This window comes from Eulemur rufifrons, chromosome 7 (genome assembly GCF_041146395.1).
Source record: "Eulemur rufifrons isolate Redbay chromosome 7, OSU_ERuf_1, whole genome shotgun sequence".
Taxonomy (NCBI): domain Eukaryota; kingdom Metazoa; phylum Chordata; class Mammalia; order Primates; family Lemuridae; genus Eulemur; species Eulemur rufifrons.
The window spans coordinates 246,209,259-246,222,672 of record NC_090989.1 but is presented as its reverse complement, the minus strand read 5'-3'; the positions used below and the strand labels follow the sequence as shown (position 1 = coordinate 246,222,672).

Sequence of the window (13,414 nt, the reverse complement as noted above, 5' to 3'; positions counted from 1 at the left end):
GTTCGTGATGGTAAAAAAAATGGAAACTATCTATGATGTGTCCATCTAAAAGGGAATGAATAAATGACATAATACATTCATAAGATAGAATATTATACAGAAGTTTAAAAGTCATACATCAGATCTAAATAAATATGGATAGATAAAAATCATGATGATTTTATTCAAAAAAGATGAATGATATGTATGCATATGTATACTTATGGATATATATATTAAAATTATACAACATTGAATGGAAAGATGTATAACAAACTCATAATTTTGGTCATCTCTGGGAAGACAGGAACAGAAATAGAGTAGGGATGATAATCAAAGGGGATTTCAATTTCTGTATTGTTATTACATACATAAGTCAACGAAAAAATTCTGGAAGCAAATATGACAAAATGTTAATAATTGTTAATTCTGGGTAGTAGTAATGTGGATGTTTGCTGTGTTACTCTCTGCACTATTCTGTAACTTGTAAATTTCACAAAATTAAAAAGTATATATGATGAAGAATCCCTGAACACTGACACAATAGTTCAGACTTTCACAAGGCACTGATAGTGGCTGGAAAAACACAACTTCTACACCTGTCACTGAGAAGGTGGAGGCCAGATGCAGAGGACAGCCTCAGATTTGGGGGTTTGGCAAGAGATCCCGTGATCCTGACTTAAGTGGTAGCTGGCATGGTCAAGAAGTATCTCATCTTTCCAAGGGCTCCAAAATGCACAGACACTGTTCTAATGTCAGTGAATCAAATTAGAACTCTCTGCTTAATAATGAAAAAAATTTCAACACTACAAAGAAATCTAAGAAGTTCCAACTAATTTTAATGACCAATCAGAAATAGAAAAAAGCCTAAAATGCAGAATATTTTGGGGAAAAAATGGTTTTATTACTCTCAGGTATATTTTTGAACTCCAAAAATTGTCTGTTATAAAGGGTTTTCAAGCAAAGTTATTTGGCTTTTAAGATTAGGAAAGACCCATCTGTAATTAATCAAATCTGTATACATGTAGATGCATGATAATCCTTAAAAACTGTCCTATGATTGATTAAACAAGCCTTAGAAAATCTTATTCATGTTACTAACTTACTTAAAAAACAACTCCATACCAAGGAAAGGTCAATTTTAGTACAATCCTGCTTGAATTATTGCAAATCTGAATATATGGGGCTTTCTGATATATTGCAGGTTATTAAAATGATTAGGTAGAGGCACTAATGAATTAGCTTCTACTCACACCCAACTTCCTTTTATGATTTCTAAGAAATAGTCTTGAATTGATGGTAGCTAAGTCCAAATGGCAATAGCCACATGTTTTTCAGGTGAGGCTGGGGCAGCATGTGTCACTTACTGTCGCTGAGAGTCCAAGCGGTGAGGTCTTCACTCCATTCCCCCTGAGCCTTGGTGTTGACTCTGGCTCGGACTATGTACTGCTCCCTGGGGTGCAAGTTGTTAAGCAGCACTGAAGTCAAGTTGCCCGGCACTTTAATGTTCTGCTGATCACTTTTTACTTGCACAGACCTCCTTTCCACTTCCACATAAAAATCATCTTCCGAGCTTGGAAATATTGGTTGCCAGGTCAAATTTAGAGTGGTCTGACTTTTTGGTAGGAGATTGAGACCTCTTGGAGGAGGGAGTCCTAGGAGAAACCAGAAAGATCATTATGTCTAGGTAGGGTGGAGATGGAGGTAATGGTAGTCCCAAAGGGCAGCTTTAAAGAATAACCTTGGCTTCCAGAATAATATACAGCTTCACAAGCTACCAAAGAAACACAAGCTAGCAGACATATGATACTTTTTTCTCTACATAAACAGCAAATCTTTAAAATTTTTCTAATATTTAGTTTGAGTAATTTTGATACAGGAGTATAATCCCGTTGGAAAACAACTTGGAAATATTTTCCAAGAGCCCTAGACATGATCATATACTTTGGGCCTAATATCTAAATATCAGGGTTTTATCCTAAAGAAATACTCCACAGGAAGAGAAAAAGCTATGTGCATGAAGATGTTCATTACATTATTTATAATAGCAAACAATTGGAAGAAACCTCTAAATACTCAGAATTAAAAAATGCTTTAATAAATTATGATGCAGCCATCCAGTGGATTAAAACAGATAACTAGGAAAAGTATGGAAGCCCAATAAAAATATTTATAGTACATGAGAAAGAGCTCTGATTGTAGCTTGGTAAAAGTCATGTCTACAATGGTGACAGATAGGAAGGAAACTGATAAAAATGAAAACAGTGGATTTGCTGAGGTTGTGGAATTGTGGGTGAGTACGTAGCGTTTCTGTTACCATTCTGAGCAATATATTTTAAAGCAATTTCAGGGTTACTTCCCCTGAGCAAGAAGAATTTCAAACATCATACAGCTGCGGTGGCAGGGCCAGGCCTAGACTGCTCTGATCACAGCAAGGGATCTGCTAGGATCACAGGCTGTCTGGCCATAATTACCCACGAGACCTCGTTGAATAGAAAAAATATGGATTTTAAAATCAGAGAAACAGGAACATGCACTTTAGTTTCATACCTTGGACAGATTCATATTCTCTCCAAGTTCACCTGTAAAATGCAATTAAAATACCCATCTTCCAGACTCAGGAGGAATAAATGAGAAAATGGATGTGAAAATGCTTGGAAGGTGTTAGGGTCTCTATTAACATGTTTTTTTCCTCCCTCCCTTCCTTCTTTCAAGATATCTTATGTCAATGGACAAAGGAGGAATTTGTGACTTTTCAGTTAGTAACAGTAAAGTGATTTTTTTTTATAACAGATATAAAGCCCTTCCCAACATAGGATAGGGATCCTCTAATTTATGCACTTCCAATGGGGATGTTATAAGGGGCAGAAAAATTGGTTCTTAGGGTATGAGAAAATTTTAGATTATTGTAATGGTTTACAAAGGCCCATAATACACAAACAGATATAAAGTATGTCTTGTATTAAAATTACATGGGGGCTGCGGGGGAGGATCTATTAGGATGAAGATATCTAAAAAAGTTCCTTGGGAGAAGGCAATAAAGTGTTTTTAAAAAAGCTGACAAATGCTGTTCTAACTCTTCGTTAGACGTGAGAGGAAGGGTCTGTTTCTATTCTGGGAAGTCAGTCCATCAGCCAGATCTGACTGCTCTCAGTCTAGTAAGAACAGCAATCAGGAATACACTTGCTTGGCACTGTGCTAAAGGTCTTATTGCCCATTTCTCCATAACCTTTGCAAATTAAGAATGGTGATGTCAACTCCTCTTGCTAAATTCTAAAGTCTAAGTTCCAAAATGAGCTTCCCAGTGTGGTTAGGCAGGTTTATAAAGAAGCAGAAGGGAGAGTTGCTGTTTTGGAGGATACGTGTAAACCTCCTCGTCCTGTGCCCGGTACAGAGGAGTAACTCGATAAATGGTCATTTCTCTTTTTCCTTCCCTTTACCCCTCCCTGTCTGCCCTCTTTCTGCAGTGCGTTCAGAATGTGTGCTCCTCCCTCCCTCCTGCTCTCCCTGGCCTTCACCACCTCAGTCAACACACACAAATAGTGCAACTGCCAGATGAATTAAAAAACAAACTTCAGCAAAATTCAAACGATGGGAAAAGAAGAACCTTCAAGAATTCCCTTCCCGCCCACCCCTGAGAACTACACTTTGAAATATTCCAAGAGACCTCTGAATACATCCTGGCTGGAACATATTCTGAGGGTTGAAGACAGTAGGCTGTGGGGCTGTGAAGTGTTTTATGTTCTGCCCCATAAATACTTTCCATTTGAGTCAGATTTCAACCTTCCCCTTCGACTCATCAACACTGACCTGAGGGAGAACCAACTGCCATTTGCCTTTTAGCAGCAACCCGATGCAGTATCAGGGGTCCCTTTGATCATAGTTATAGAGGGCCCTTTAGCCTCTAATTAATATACAGTTTCTGAGTTTAGTTTTTATATTCACAACCTGGAGGGTCCCCAGGAAGCCAATTCTTGTACAATGCTTCTACAAGCCCTGGGTAGCTGTGGGTTCCATACGGCTAAGGATGCTGCTGGTCAGATGAAAACTAGGTGGGTGGTTGGAGAAAGGGTGTATCTGTTAGGGGCACATAATCCCTGCAGAAGAAGATCTAGATATTCTCCCTAGTTTTCTCACTAAATCATTTCTTATATCATATCCTTCTGCCTTTAGTAAATGGACTAAAAAATAGGAAAATGTATGAATTGGGATAAGAAAATGGTACCTTTGAGATCCTAGACAAAATAATAATAATAAGATATGGGGCCATAACATGCATTACCATGGGCAAGTTATTAACCACTCTGAGACTCTACTTTTCAAACTATAAAATGGGGAATATGATAATTCTTACCCTCCAAGGTAATATGAATTAAATATATATGAACCTAAAACTATAAAGCACTGACCCGGAGATAGTAACAGCAGGATTATGCACAGTGAACAAGCCAAAGAACAGAAAACTTCACAAAAGATCACTCCAATGTTTCAGAGAAAGGTACCTGGGTGGCAAAAAGCCAGAGCCCAGGCGAGCATCAAGGAGACTTCATGAATTCAATAGTACCTCAATTGACACCATAGAGAAATATTTCTACACACATTATGTTGAACATGTGGACCCAGGACCAGCAACATCAGGCATCACTTGGGAACTTACTAGAAAAGCAAATTACTGGACCCCATCCCAAACCTGTTGGTTCAGAAACTCCAGGCATGGGGGCCAGCAATCTGTTTTAACAAACTCCCCAGGTGATCCTGAGAGACACTCATGTTTGGGAACTATCAACTTAGAATCCTGGAGGTGACTCTTGTAAGAAATGGCTCAAGGAGATGACAGTGGCTGTCTATAGCAAGTGGGACTGGGAGGCAGAGGGGCACAGCGAGGGGACCCTGTTCTTTAGATAAAAGCCTTTCATTCTATTTGATGTTTTCACTGTGTGCATGAATTACTTTGAAAAATTAGAAATTATTTTTAAATATAAATAAACTGGGGTTTCTGAAATATGTCTGCGACAAGAGCCTGGCCTGGGCCCTTCAGATGGAAACAGGATGCTGGTGGTAAAATGCAGGCGCCCAGGCTCAGGACAGCTGCTGCTAAGTAAATCCCAAATCCTAAGGGATGTCCCTGCCTTCCTGAAGGCTCATCTGCTTCCTTCTCTGTCCCCATGGGCTGCTGCAGACCCCCTCCCCCAGGGAGACAGACCAGGACTCCAGCCCAAATAAAGGAATGCTTTGGCTCCAAGTTTCTGGCCTTCCTGTCACTTTCCCACCCATTCAAAAGCAAACGCCTGCCACCTCCATCCCCACCCACCCACTTACCCACCACCACCCTTCCTGGTCTTCCTTCCTCTTTCCCCTTCCTCCCCCTCCCACCCAGCTCCTGAATAAGTGCCTGTTGGCTTCCACTGACCGATAGAAGCTGTTGTGAAGCGTCTCACAGGTCCAGGATGCCCTTCCCCGCCCTCTCCACGACGGGCCAGCTGCACACAGAGCTCGTATTCTGTTCGAGGTTCCAAATAGTTGAGTGTAACAATCTCATTTGTCACTGAGAAGAGAGAAAGTCCAGGAAACTGAGGTTGGCATCCTTTTACAGTCTTTAAACTGGAGTTGTTACTGTGATGTGAACTAATTTTAGGTTTTTAAAAATATGTCTTAGTGAAACTAAGAAGCAATTCCATCTTCAAGGCCTCATCATTCCTGATACAAGAAAAATTAGGCTTTTGAAAGGATGTTTCCAGGCTACAACGTACATATTAATATGTGTATCTCTGTGCCACTTGTACATCTCTTCTCTAGTGCTTTTGTCTTTTCATTTGTAGAATAAAATCTAACAAATCTCCTACTGTATGGAATACCAGGTTTGGGGGGAAAAACTCAATTAGAGTAAAATAATTTAATTTCTACTGTTTTCAAGTACATACATTGATTGCAATCAAGCTCTCAAGAGAAAAAGACTCTTTGAGGGTTTGTTTAAAGTAACCAGATAACTGATTTGTAATGTTCATGCATTAGAATGAAGGGTTCTGAAGTCCTTGAAAACAGTTCTCATGAACAAATGTTACGTGCCTCTTTTCTCCTTAGTGATTGCTTTACCCAGCTTCTGTTTCTCCACGCATACTGCAAAGATAAATTTTGCCTTAACATATGATAAATTACTAGTTGGTTAAAAAAAATTGGGCTGTGTTTAACAGTTCTTAGAAGATCACTTTGTGCATGTCCACTTGTAGAAATAGCAATGAATTATTACCACCATATGACAAAAAGAGACCTCACTATTGATACTGGAAAAGAGCAGTCCAGCAAATCAGCCTTACATCCCTAAGATCTTGAATTTTGTCTGAGTCTACAATAGAATGTGAAGAGCTCAGTAATAATTGCATAATTTTATTCAGTGAGCCCAGGTCAGCTAGTGTTATTAAGCCTCCTTTTCTTCTCTTTTTTTGTAACTTTCTCAAATTATCTACATACAGTGGGTAGAGGGCCCTTTTTAGGAAATCAGAGACACAGTGAGACCAAGGTATTGTTGGAAGTATACACGTTACCTACAAGCATGACAGTGGCAGGTCTCTATAAAATGGCCCAATAAAAGCATCATGGTCAATTGATAATGCACAGTTTTGTTTTATTTATAAAATTGTGGTTTTACGTCATCACACAACAAATAGAATTGTAATTTGTGTTTCAAAATTAACTGTTTCCATGAACTTTGGACATTTGCTCACATTGTATTGAATTATTATTTTTTTCTTCCAGGAATTTGAGGTAGGAACACATAGTTCTCTTAACCCATACTCCCCCACCCACCCCCATCTGGTCTGCCAAAGCCCCAACTTTGCAGGTACAAATTCCTCCAAAAATCTGTGTTAGGGGCCCGCAAGACAGGGCAAGACAAGAAATGAGAAAAAAATAAATAAATAAATAAATGACTCAACATAGCAGCAAGGACCACTCCTAGAATTTAGGCAGATTAAGTCTCTCTGCCTTTCCAGCAGGCCTGGACTTTCCTGTTCCCTTACTCATGGTGTAAACCACCGTGACCAGGTAAGACAGAGTAACTATAAACAGGACTGGAGAGCCAGAGAAGCCTGGGAAGGAAATATTTACAGTAACTCATGGTGCAGGCTGGCTCTGCAATGCCTTCCAGAAAGTCAGCCCCAGAACCCAGAGGTCCCCTTTACACTCCCTCCTGAACACGCTAAAATGGATCCTCTGCCACCTTGAGGTAGAGGGTTGCAGCAGGGAGAAGGGGACTTCTATATTTGGGGAATTTTTTTTCCTGGTGCTACATCCCCAGCTGGGGGCCTCTCCTGTCCACACCTTACCTTGAATATGCCGCCAAGCCTCATAATGATTAACAGGTTTGTAGAGAAGCTTCTTGGATTTGATTGGTCCATCCCCAAAGTAAGGCTCCGAGCTGATGTTGATGACAGCAAAGTTGTGTCCAGTGTCGATCACATTTGGGGCATGCAGGGGCTTTGGAAGAACTAAATAAAGTTTCAGCAATCAGATTAGTCTTTAGGCTTTGCTGTGTGATAGTTGTTCTTAGGTGGAATAGAGGACTTGTTTGACTTTTCCAACAAAGTCCTCTTAGAATTCTCTGCTCAGATTCAATGACATCACTTGCTCAGAGCAGAGCTATCTACTTTGCTCTTGCTCCCCTAACCCATTATCCACAGTCAACGTGCGTCCTTAAAATATGAGCACTCCCCTCCTCAAGACCCTTCAGTGGATTCTCATTACATACAGGATAAAATCCAAACTTCATACCATGACCTGCCAGGCCTTGCATGATTGAGCCCCTGCCTACCCTCCAGCCTCCTACTCCCCTTACCCGGGACCCACCAGTCCCGCTGACCCTTCAGGTCATCCACCTACCAAAACACCAAGCTCCTTTCTTTCTTGGGTTCTTTGTGGATGTTGTTCTCCTGCAAGGAATGCTCCACCTCCCCGTATTTCTCCTGGTTAGCTTTTAGCTCTGATGTGATTTCTTCACAGGCATCCATCCCACAACCTCAATTAGGAGTGCCGCATGCTTTCGCAGAACCTCTACTTTTCCTTTATTGTCATTTTCAGCATTTATTATTCTTTGTAAATTTGAGTAATTATTTAATACTGGTCTTCCCACTAGACCATTTGTTCACATTCATATTCATCTCTCAGTTTAAAACAACACAAATTTATTGTTTTATAGTTCTGGAGGTCAGAAGTGAGACGTGTGTCTCACTGTACTAAAATTAAGACATAGCTAGGTTATGTTCCTTTCTGGAGGCTCAGTGGAGGATCTGTTCCCTTGCTCTTGCCAGCTTCCAAAGACCACCTGCATTCCTTGGCTCAAAGCTCCTTCCTCCACTTTCAAAGCCAACAGCATCGGGTCTCAGATCTCTCTGACCCTTCTTTTACCACAACATCTCTTTCTGACTATTATCAGGGATGGTTCTCTGCTGTTTTTTTTGTTTGTTTGTTTGTTTTTTCCATGACTCATGTGATGATAGTGTACCCACTCAGATAATCTAGAAAAATATCCCCATCTCAAAGACCACGTATTCTCAATGGTGGTGACAGCGTCCCCAAGGAGGTGAAAATTGGTTCTTGGAGGATGAAAAATCTTTAGATATTACAATGGCTTGCAGCCCTCCAAAGAGCCACAATACATAAACAGATATACAGTACATCTGTGATATTAAAATTTATGGTGATAGGAGGGAGTTTGGGAATAAAATTTCTAAAAGAGCTCCTTAGTGGGATGATAATATTAAAAAGTTTGTAAAACACAGCATGACACTCAAAACTACATCAGGGCAAAGTCCAGGTAGGTTTGTTCACCTGCACCTACCAGGTGCTGAATGTTTATCAACTGAATTTCCAGTGAGCTCCATGGCTCCATTAGCCCAACCTACTTAGAAATGCATGTCTAGTTTTGTTTTTCCTCCCCGAGAGTGTGTGTTACAGAATGTGGAAACTTTCAGATTTCAGGGGACATTGCAGTGTTCAGTAATTCGGTAATTTAACTTTTCCTCTCTGTCTCAATGCTTTGACTCATCTTCCTTAGAAATGACCTTCAAGTCTTTGCTCAACTATCATTTTCTCAGGAAGGCTTGACTACACTATTTAAAGTTATAGTCACCCTCCAGCCCTGCCCTGGCATTCTCTACCCTCACGTCTGCTTTAGTGCTCTGTATGACACTCAGCATTTTAGCAAACTGTACATTTTACCTATTTATTTGCTCATTGCTTATCTCCCTGTGGGAGTGTAAGCTCCATGATAAGTTTTTCCCCCCACATACTATTCACTGCTCTATTTCCAGTGCCTAGAACAGGAGCTGAAACATAATGGGCCTTCAGTAAATTCTATTGACTGACTGAATACAGATTTAGGAACTTGTCCAAAGGCAGAATAACAAAGCCAGTAAGGAGCCTAATCAAGCAGTATCCCCTGACTGGAGGCTGACCATGCCGGTATTAAGTTAGGTAAGACTGGGTACACATTTAGGTCAGAAAAGAGGGCACTGTTGTAAGTAAATTCATTCATTAAGTCATGATTCCCTTGTATGATCAAACAAGACCACCTCTTTGTTTAAACCAGCAGGTGCATGTTTTCTTACAGCCATTAATGCTAGTCTGTGATACTTTTACAAGGGTGAAAATAATGCTCCCAAACCTTCCTCTTAGTAACCCATCATTTTTAAATCATTGTTATTGAGATTTTTGTTATTTGTTAAATCTCAATATTGTTATTGAGATTTAAAATACATAATATAAAGTGTAAAAATCTTAAGTGTATTTAGCTCAAGGGACTTTAGCGATGTATACACCCATGTAACCACCACCCGGATTATGATGCAGAACATTTCCAGCCCCCCACAAGGCACCCCTGTGCCCTTTCCCAGTCAATATCCTTTACCCAGAGGTAACTACTATCCTGACTTCTGAAGATCAGTATTGCCTGTTCTTTAACTTTATATAAATGGAATCATAAAGCATATACTTTCTTTCATTCATTATCATGTCTGTAAGATTCAACCAGATCATTGCAAGAATTCTTTTTTAATGCTGTTTAATTTTCCTCTGCATGAGTTTATGGGCTGAATTGTGTTCCTCCCAAAATTTGTATGTTGAAGTCTTAACCCCTAGTACCTCAGAATATAACTGTATTTGGAGATAGGGCCTTTAAAGAGGTAATTAAGTTAAATGAGTTAATTAGGGTGGGTCATACTCCAGTATGACTGGTATCCTTATAAGAAGATTAAATCAAGACACACAGGCACAGAGAGAAGACCCTGTGAGGACTACAGGGAGAAGACAGCCATCCACAGCCAAGGAGAGAGACCTCAGAAGAAATCAACTCTGCAGCTGGGTGCGGTGGCTCATGCCTGTAATCCTAGCACTTAGGGAGGCAGAAGAGGGAGGATGGCTTGAGGCCAGGAGTTGGAGACCAGCCTGGGCAACATAGCAAGGCTCTGTCTCTACAAAAAAATTAAAAAATTAGCCGGGCATGGTGACACACACCTGTAGTCCCAGCTACTCAGGAAGGTCAGGTAGGAGAATTACTTAAACCCATGAGTTTGTGGTTACACTGATATGATCAGGCCACTGTGCTTCAGCCTGGGCAACAGAGTGAGATGCTGTCTCTAAAAATTAATTAATTAATTAATTAATTTTAAAAAGTAAGAAAAAAAGAAAACAACTCTGTTGACACCTTGATCTTGGACTTCCAGCCTCCAGAATTGTGAGAAGATAAATATTTCTGTTCTTTAAGCCACTCATCCTGTTGAACTTTATTATAGCAGCCCGAGCAAACTAACACATATGAATTATACCACAATTTATTTATCTCTTCTAATGTTGATGGGCATTTGGGTTAATTTCAGTTTGAGGCTATTAGGAATAAAACCTCTGAACATTCTTAAAGATGTCTTTTTTTAACATATGTACTCATTCTATTGAGCATATACCTAAGAGTAGAATTGGTAGGTCATAGGGTACTATACGTATTAAAGTACATATGGCCAGTTTTCCAAAGTGATTGTACCAATCTGTACACTGGTAGTGAAGCCTAGTATCTATTTTTTAAAAGACACTAATTTACCTAATGGCTATTTCCATTTTATGGCTGTCAGCCAAGTGACAGCAAAGAGGCATCAGTGACTTAGGACTTGAGATGCTTCTATGCATTGATGTTTTACACTGTATCTTTCATTAAAAATAAAAATTAGAACCAGTGACTCCTCTGTATGTTAGCAACATGGTTGGTTTTTGCCTATTTTTCATGGGTAGCAACATTCCAAGAAGCTTAAAAATAAGATAATTTGTCTTGTCTGCATATCATTTCCTTTCTTCTAAAAACATGCAAGATATAAGAAATTATTTGGGTCATGTGAAAGTTCTACTAAATAAAACAGATTTGAGCTTTTTCCTCTAATCAATAATAACAACAATGATTGTGAAGTGGTTTACATGGATTGTCAGGGCAGAGAATCCAAATCTATAAGGTTGCATGAATGCTACTGCTATTATTGGCCTTTAAAAACAAACAAAAATTAATGAGTATTTAACATTCTCTTACTTATAGAAGTTACCTGTAGGATCTCCCAAGAGATTCCTAATCAAGTAATGAAGTGGGCCAAACACAAATCAACTTTAGTCATCTTGTTTCCTTGTCTGTAACACAAGAGACAGCAAAATGGTCTAGAAGAGATGGTGCTGGGTCTGGAATCAGGAGACCCAGGTTCAAAACTACCATTTGTGCTTACTAACTGTGCCATCTTATACAGGTGGCCCTTCATATCTGTAGGTTCTGCATCCGTGAAATCTACTAACCATGGATCAAAAATATTTGGGGAAAAAATTGTGTCTGTACTAAACACGTGCAAACTTTCTCTTCTTGTCATTATTCTCTGAACAAAACAGTATAAACAACTATTTACATAGCATTTACATTGTGGTAGGTCTTACAAAGCATCTTAGTCTAGTGCCTTTCCTAGAATATATGGCAGAGAGCTGGTAGGTGCTTCTGTCTAAATGGGTTCATAAGTAACTTCCAAATTTAAAATTCCTTGTTGTGGCTATGTACACCAGCCAAATTAACTTGAATTTACCTCCACTTTATTTCTTCTCCTTAAGCCACAAAGGTATACATATCCACTCAGATTAATTTGAATTTTGAAATACTAATTAGTAGCAGGAAGAATACCCACAGCCCTGAATATGTGAAAAATCATTCATGTTAATTATATAACATAGTCTGGGCTTCTTATTAAATGAGTCATCCTTGAAAAAGGGATTCTTCAAATTATTCTCTACAATAATGAATAAGAAGTTACAACAATAATGATGCTTAATTTTTTATGAAATATAATCACTACCAGACATGTTATGCCACACAATTCCAAGTATTCTATGTATTTAACAAATCTTCACAGTAGCCCTAAGATGTACATAAAATAAGCTCCATTTACAAATAAAAACAGGCTCATGTTAAATTCATTTGCTCAAGGCCACACACAAGATTATAAGTTGTTAGGGACAAAATCAAACTCAGGGCTGTGGGACTCCAAAGATCATCCTTTTAATCTCTTCATTCTATTTTCATGCATATAATTTTTTTTAAAAGACTTAGTATCCTGGAAAATATTTCAGTGGTCAGCAAGCGTTTTTGTCTAGATACAGCAACTTTTCTTAGCAATACAGAAACACGGTGCATCAAGGATACAAGCTCTTCCTCTGGAAAATGAAACTTACCTTTAACAGAAACGTTGAAAGGCTTTTCCACCATCCCAGCCACTGTGTTCACACTGCAGACCCAAACTCCTGAGTCAGGGGGGAGGATCTGGTGGATGGTGAATATGGCTACTGAGAAAGGATCCGTATGGTTAAAGTCTTTTGGCTGGAAAGGTCAAATACAAAAAAATAAAAACTTCTAGGGAGGCATAAACAAAAAGGTCCAGAACACTGACCCCGTCTCATTGTTTAATAAGAAGTTTTCTAGGAGAGATCAAGAAGCTAAAAGCAATGCTAATATAAGTATTGGCTTATTTCCAAAGCTATTGTAGTAGCCCTGAAAGTTTATATTGGATTGATGCCCTGTCAGATCCTGCTGTTGTATTTGTGTATTTGGGAGTGTGGTGTAAACACTTACAAGCAAGGAGTCTAATTTCTTTTACACTGCCCTTGGTAAGACGTGTTCCTTTCCAGCCTAATACCGGGATGGCTGGGTGGGAGGACAAAGCGGCTTCCTAAGTGTGCTATTAAGTGTGGTACAGCAGGAAAAGCCAAAAGTCTGAAGACACGTGGACCTCTGCCACTTTTGACCAATTCGTTAGTTACTTAACTTCCCTCAGCCAGTTTCCACTTCCACAAAAAAGGGGACAGGTAATGTTAAGGAAGAAGTTACATATAGTATGGTTGATCCTTACTAAATGGTAGCCTTTATTTCCAT

The 13,414-nt window shown here is 39.4% G+C and overlaps 1 protein-coding gene across 5 annotated transcripts in view; it reads right to left on the bottom strand.

Annotated features, from left to right (window-relative positions):
* The window catches only part of TEK (TEK receptor tyrosine kinase), a 106,208-nt gene that overhangs the window by 29,384 nt on the left and 63,410 nt on the right, over positions 1-13,414 (bottom strand). For all 5 annotated transcript variants that reach the window (XM_069474317.1, XM_069474319.1, XM_069474321.1 and 2 more), the window contains 4 exons: positions 12,718-12,862; positions 7,302-7,463; positions 5,390-5,524; positions 1,347-1,634 (listed from right to left, as the gene is read on the bottom strand). In XM_069474317.1, the coding sequence (XP_069330418.1) occupies positions 1,347-1,634; positions 5,390-5,524; positions 7,302-7,463; positions 12,718-12,862 (730 nt within the window). The remainder of the gene's footprint in view (positions 1-1,346; positions 1,635-5,389; positions 5,525-7,301; positions 7,464-12,717; positions 12,863-13,414) is intronic.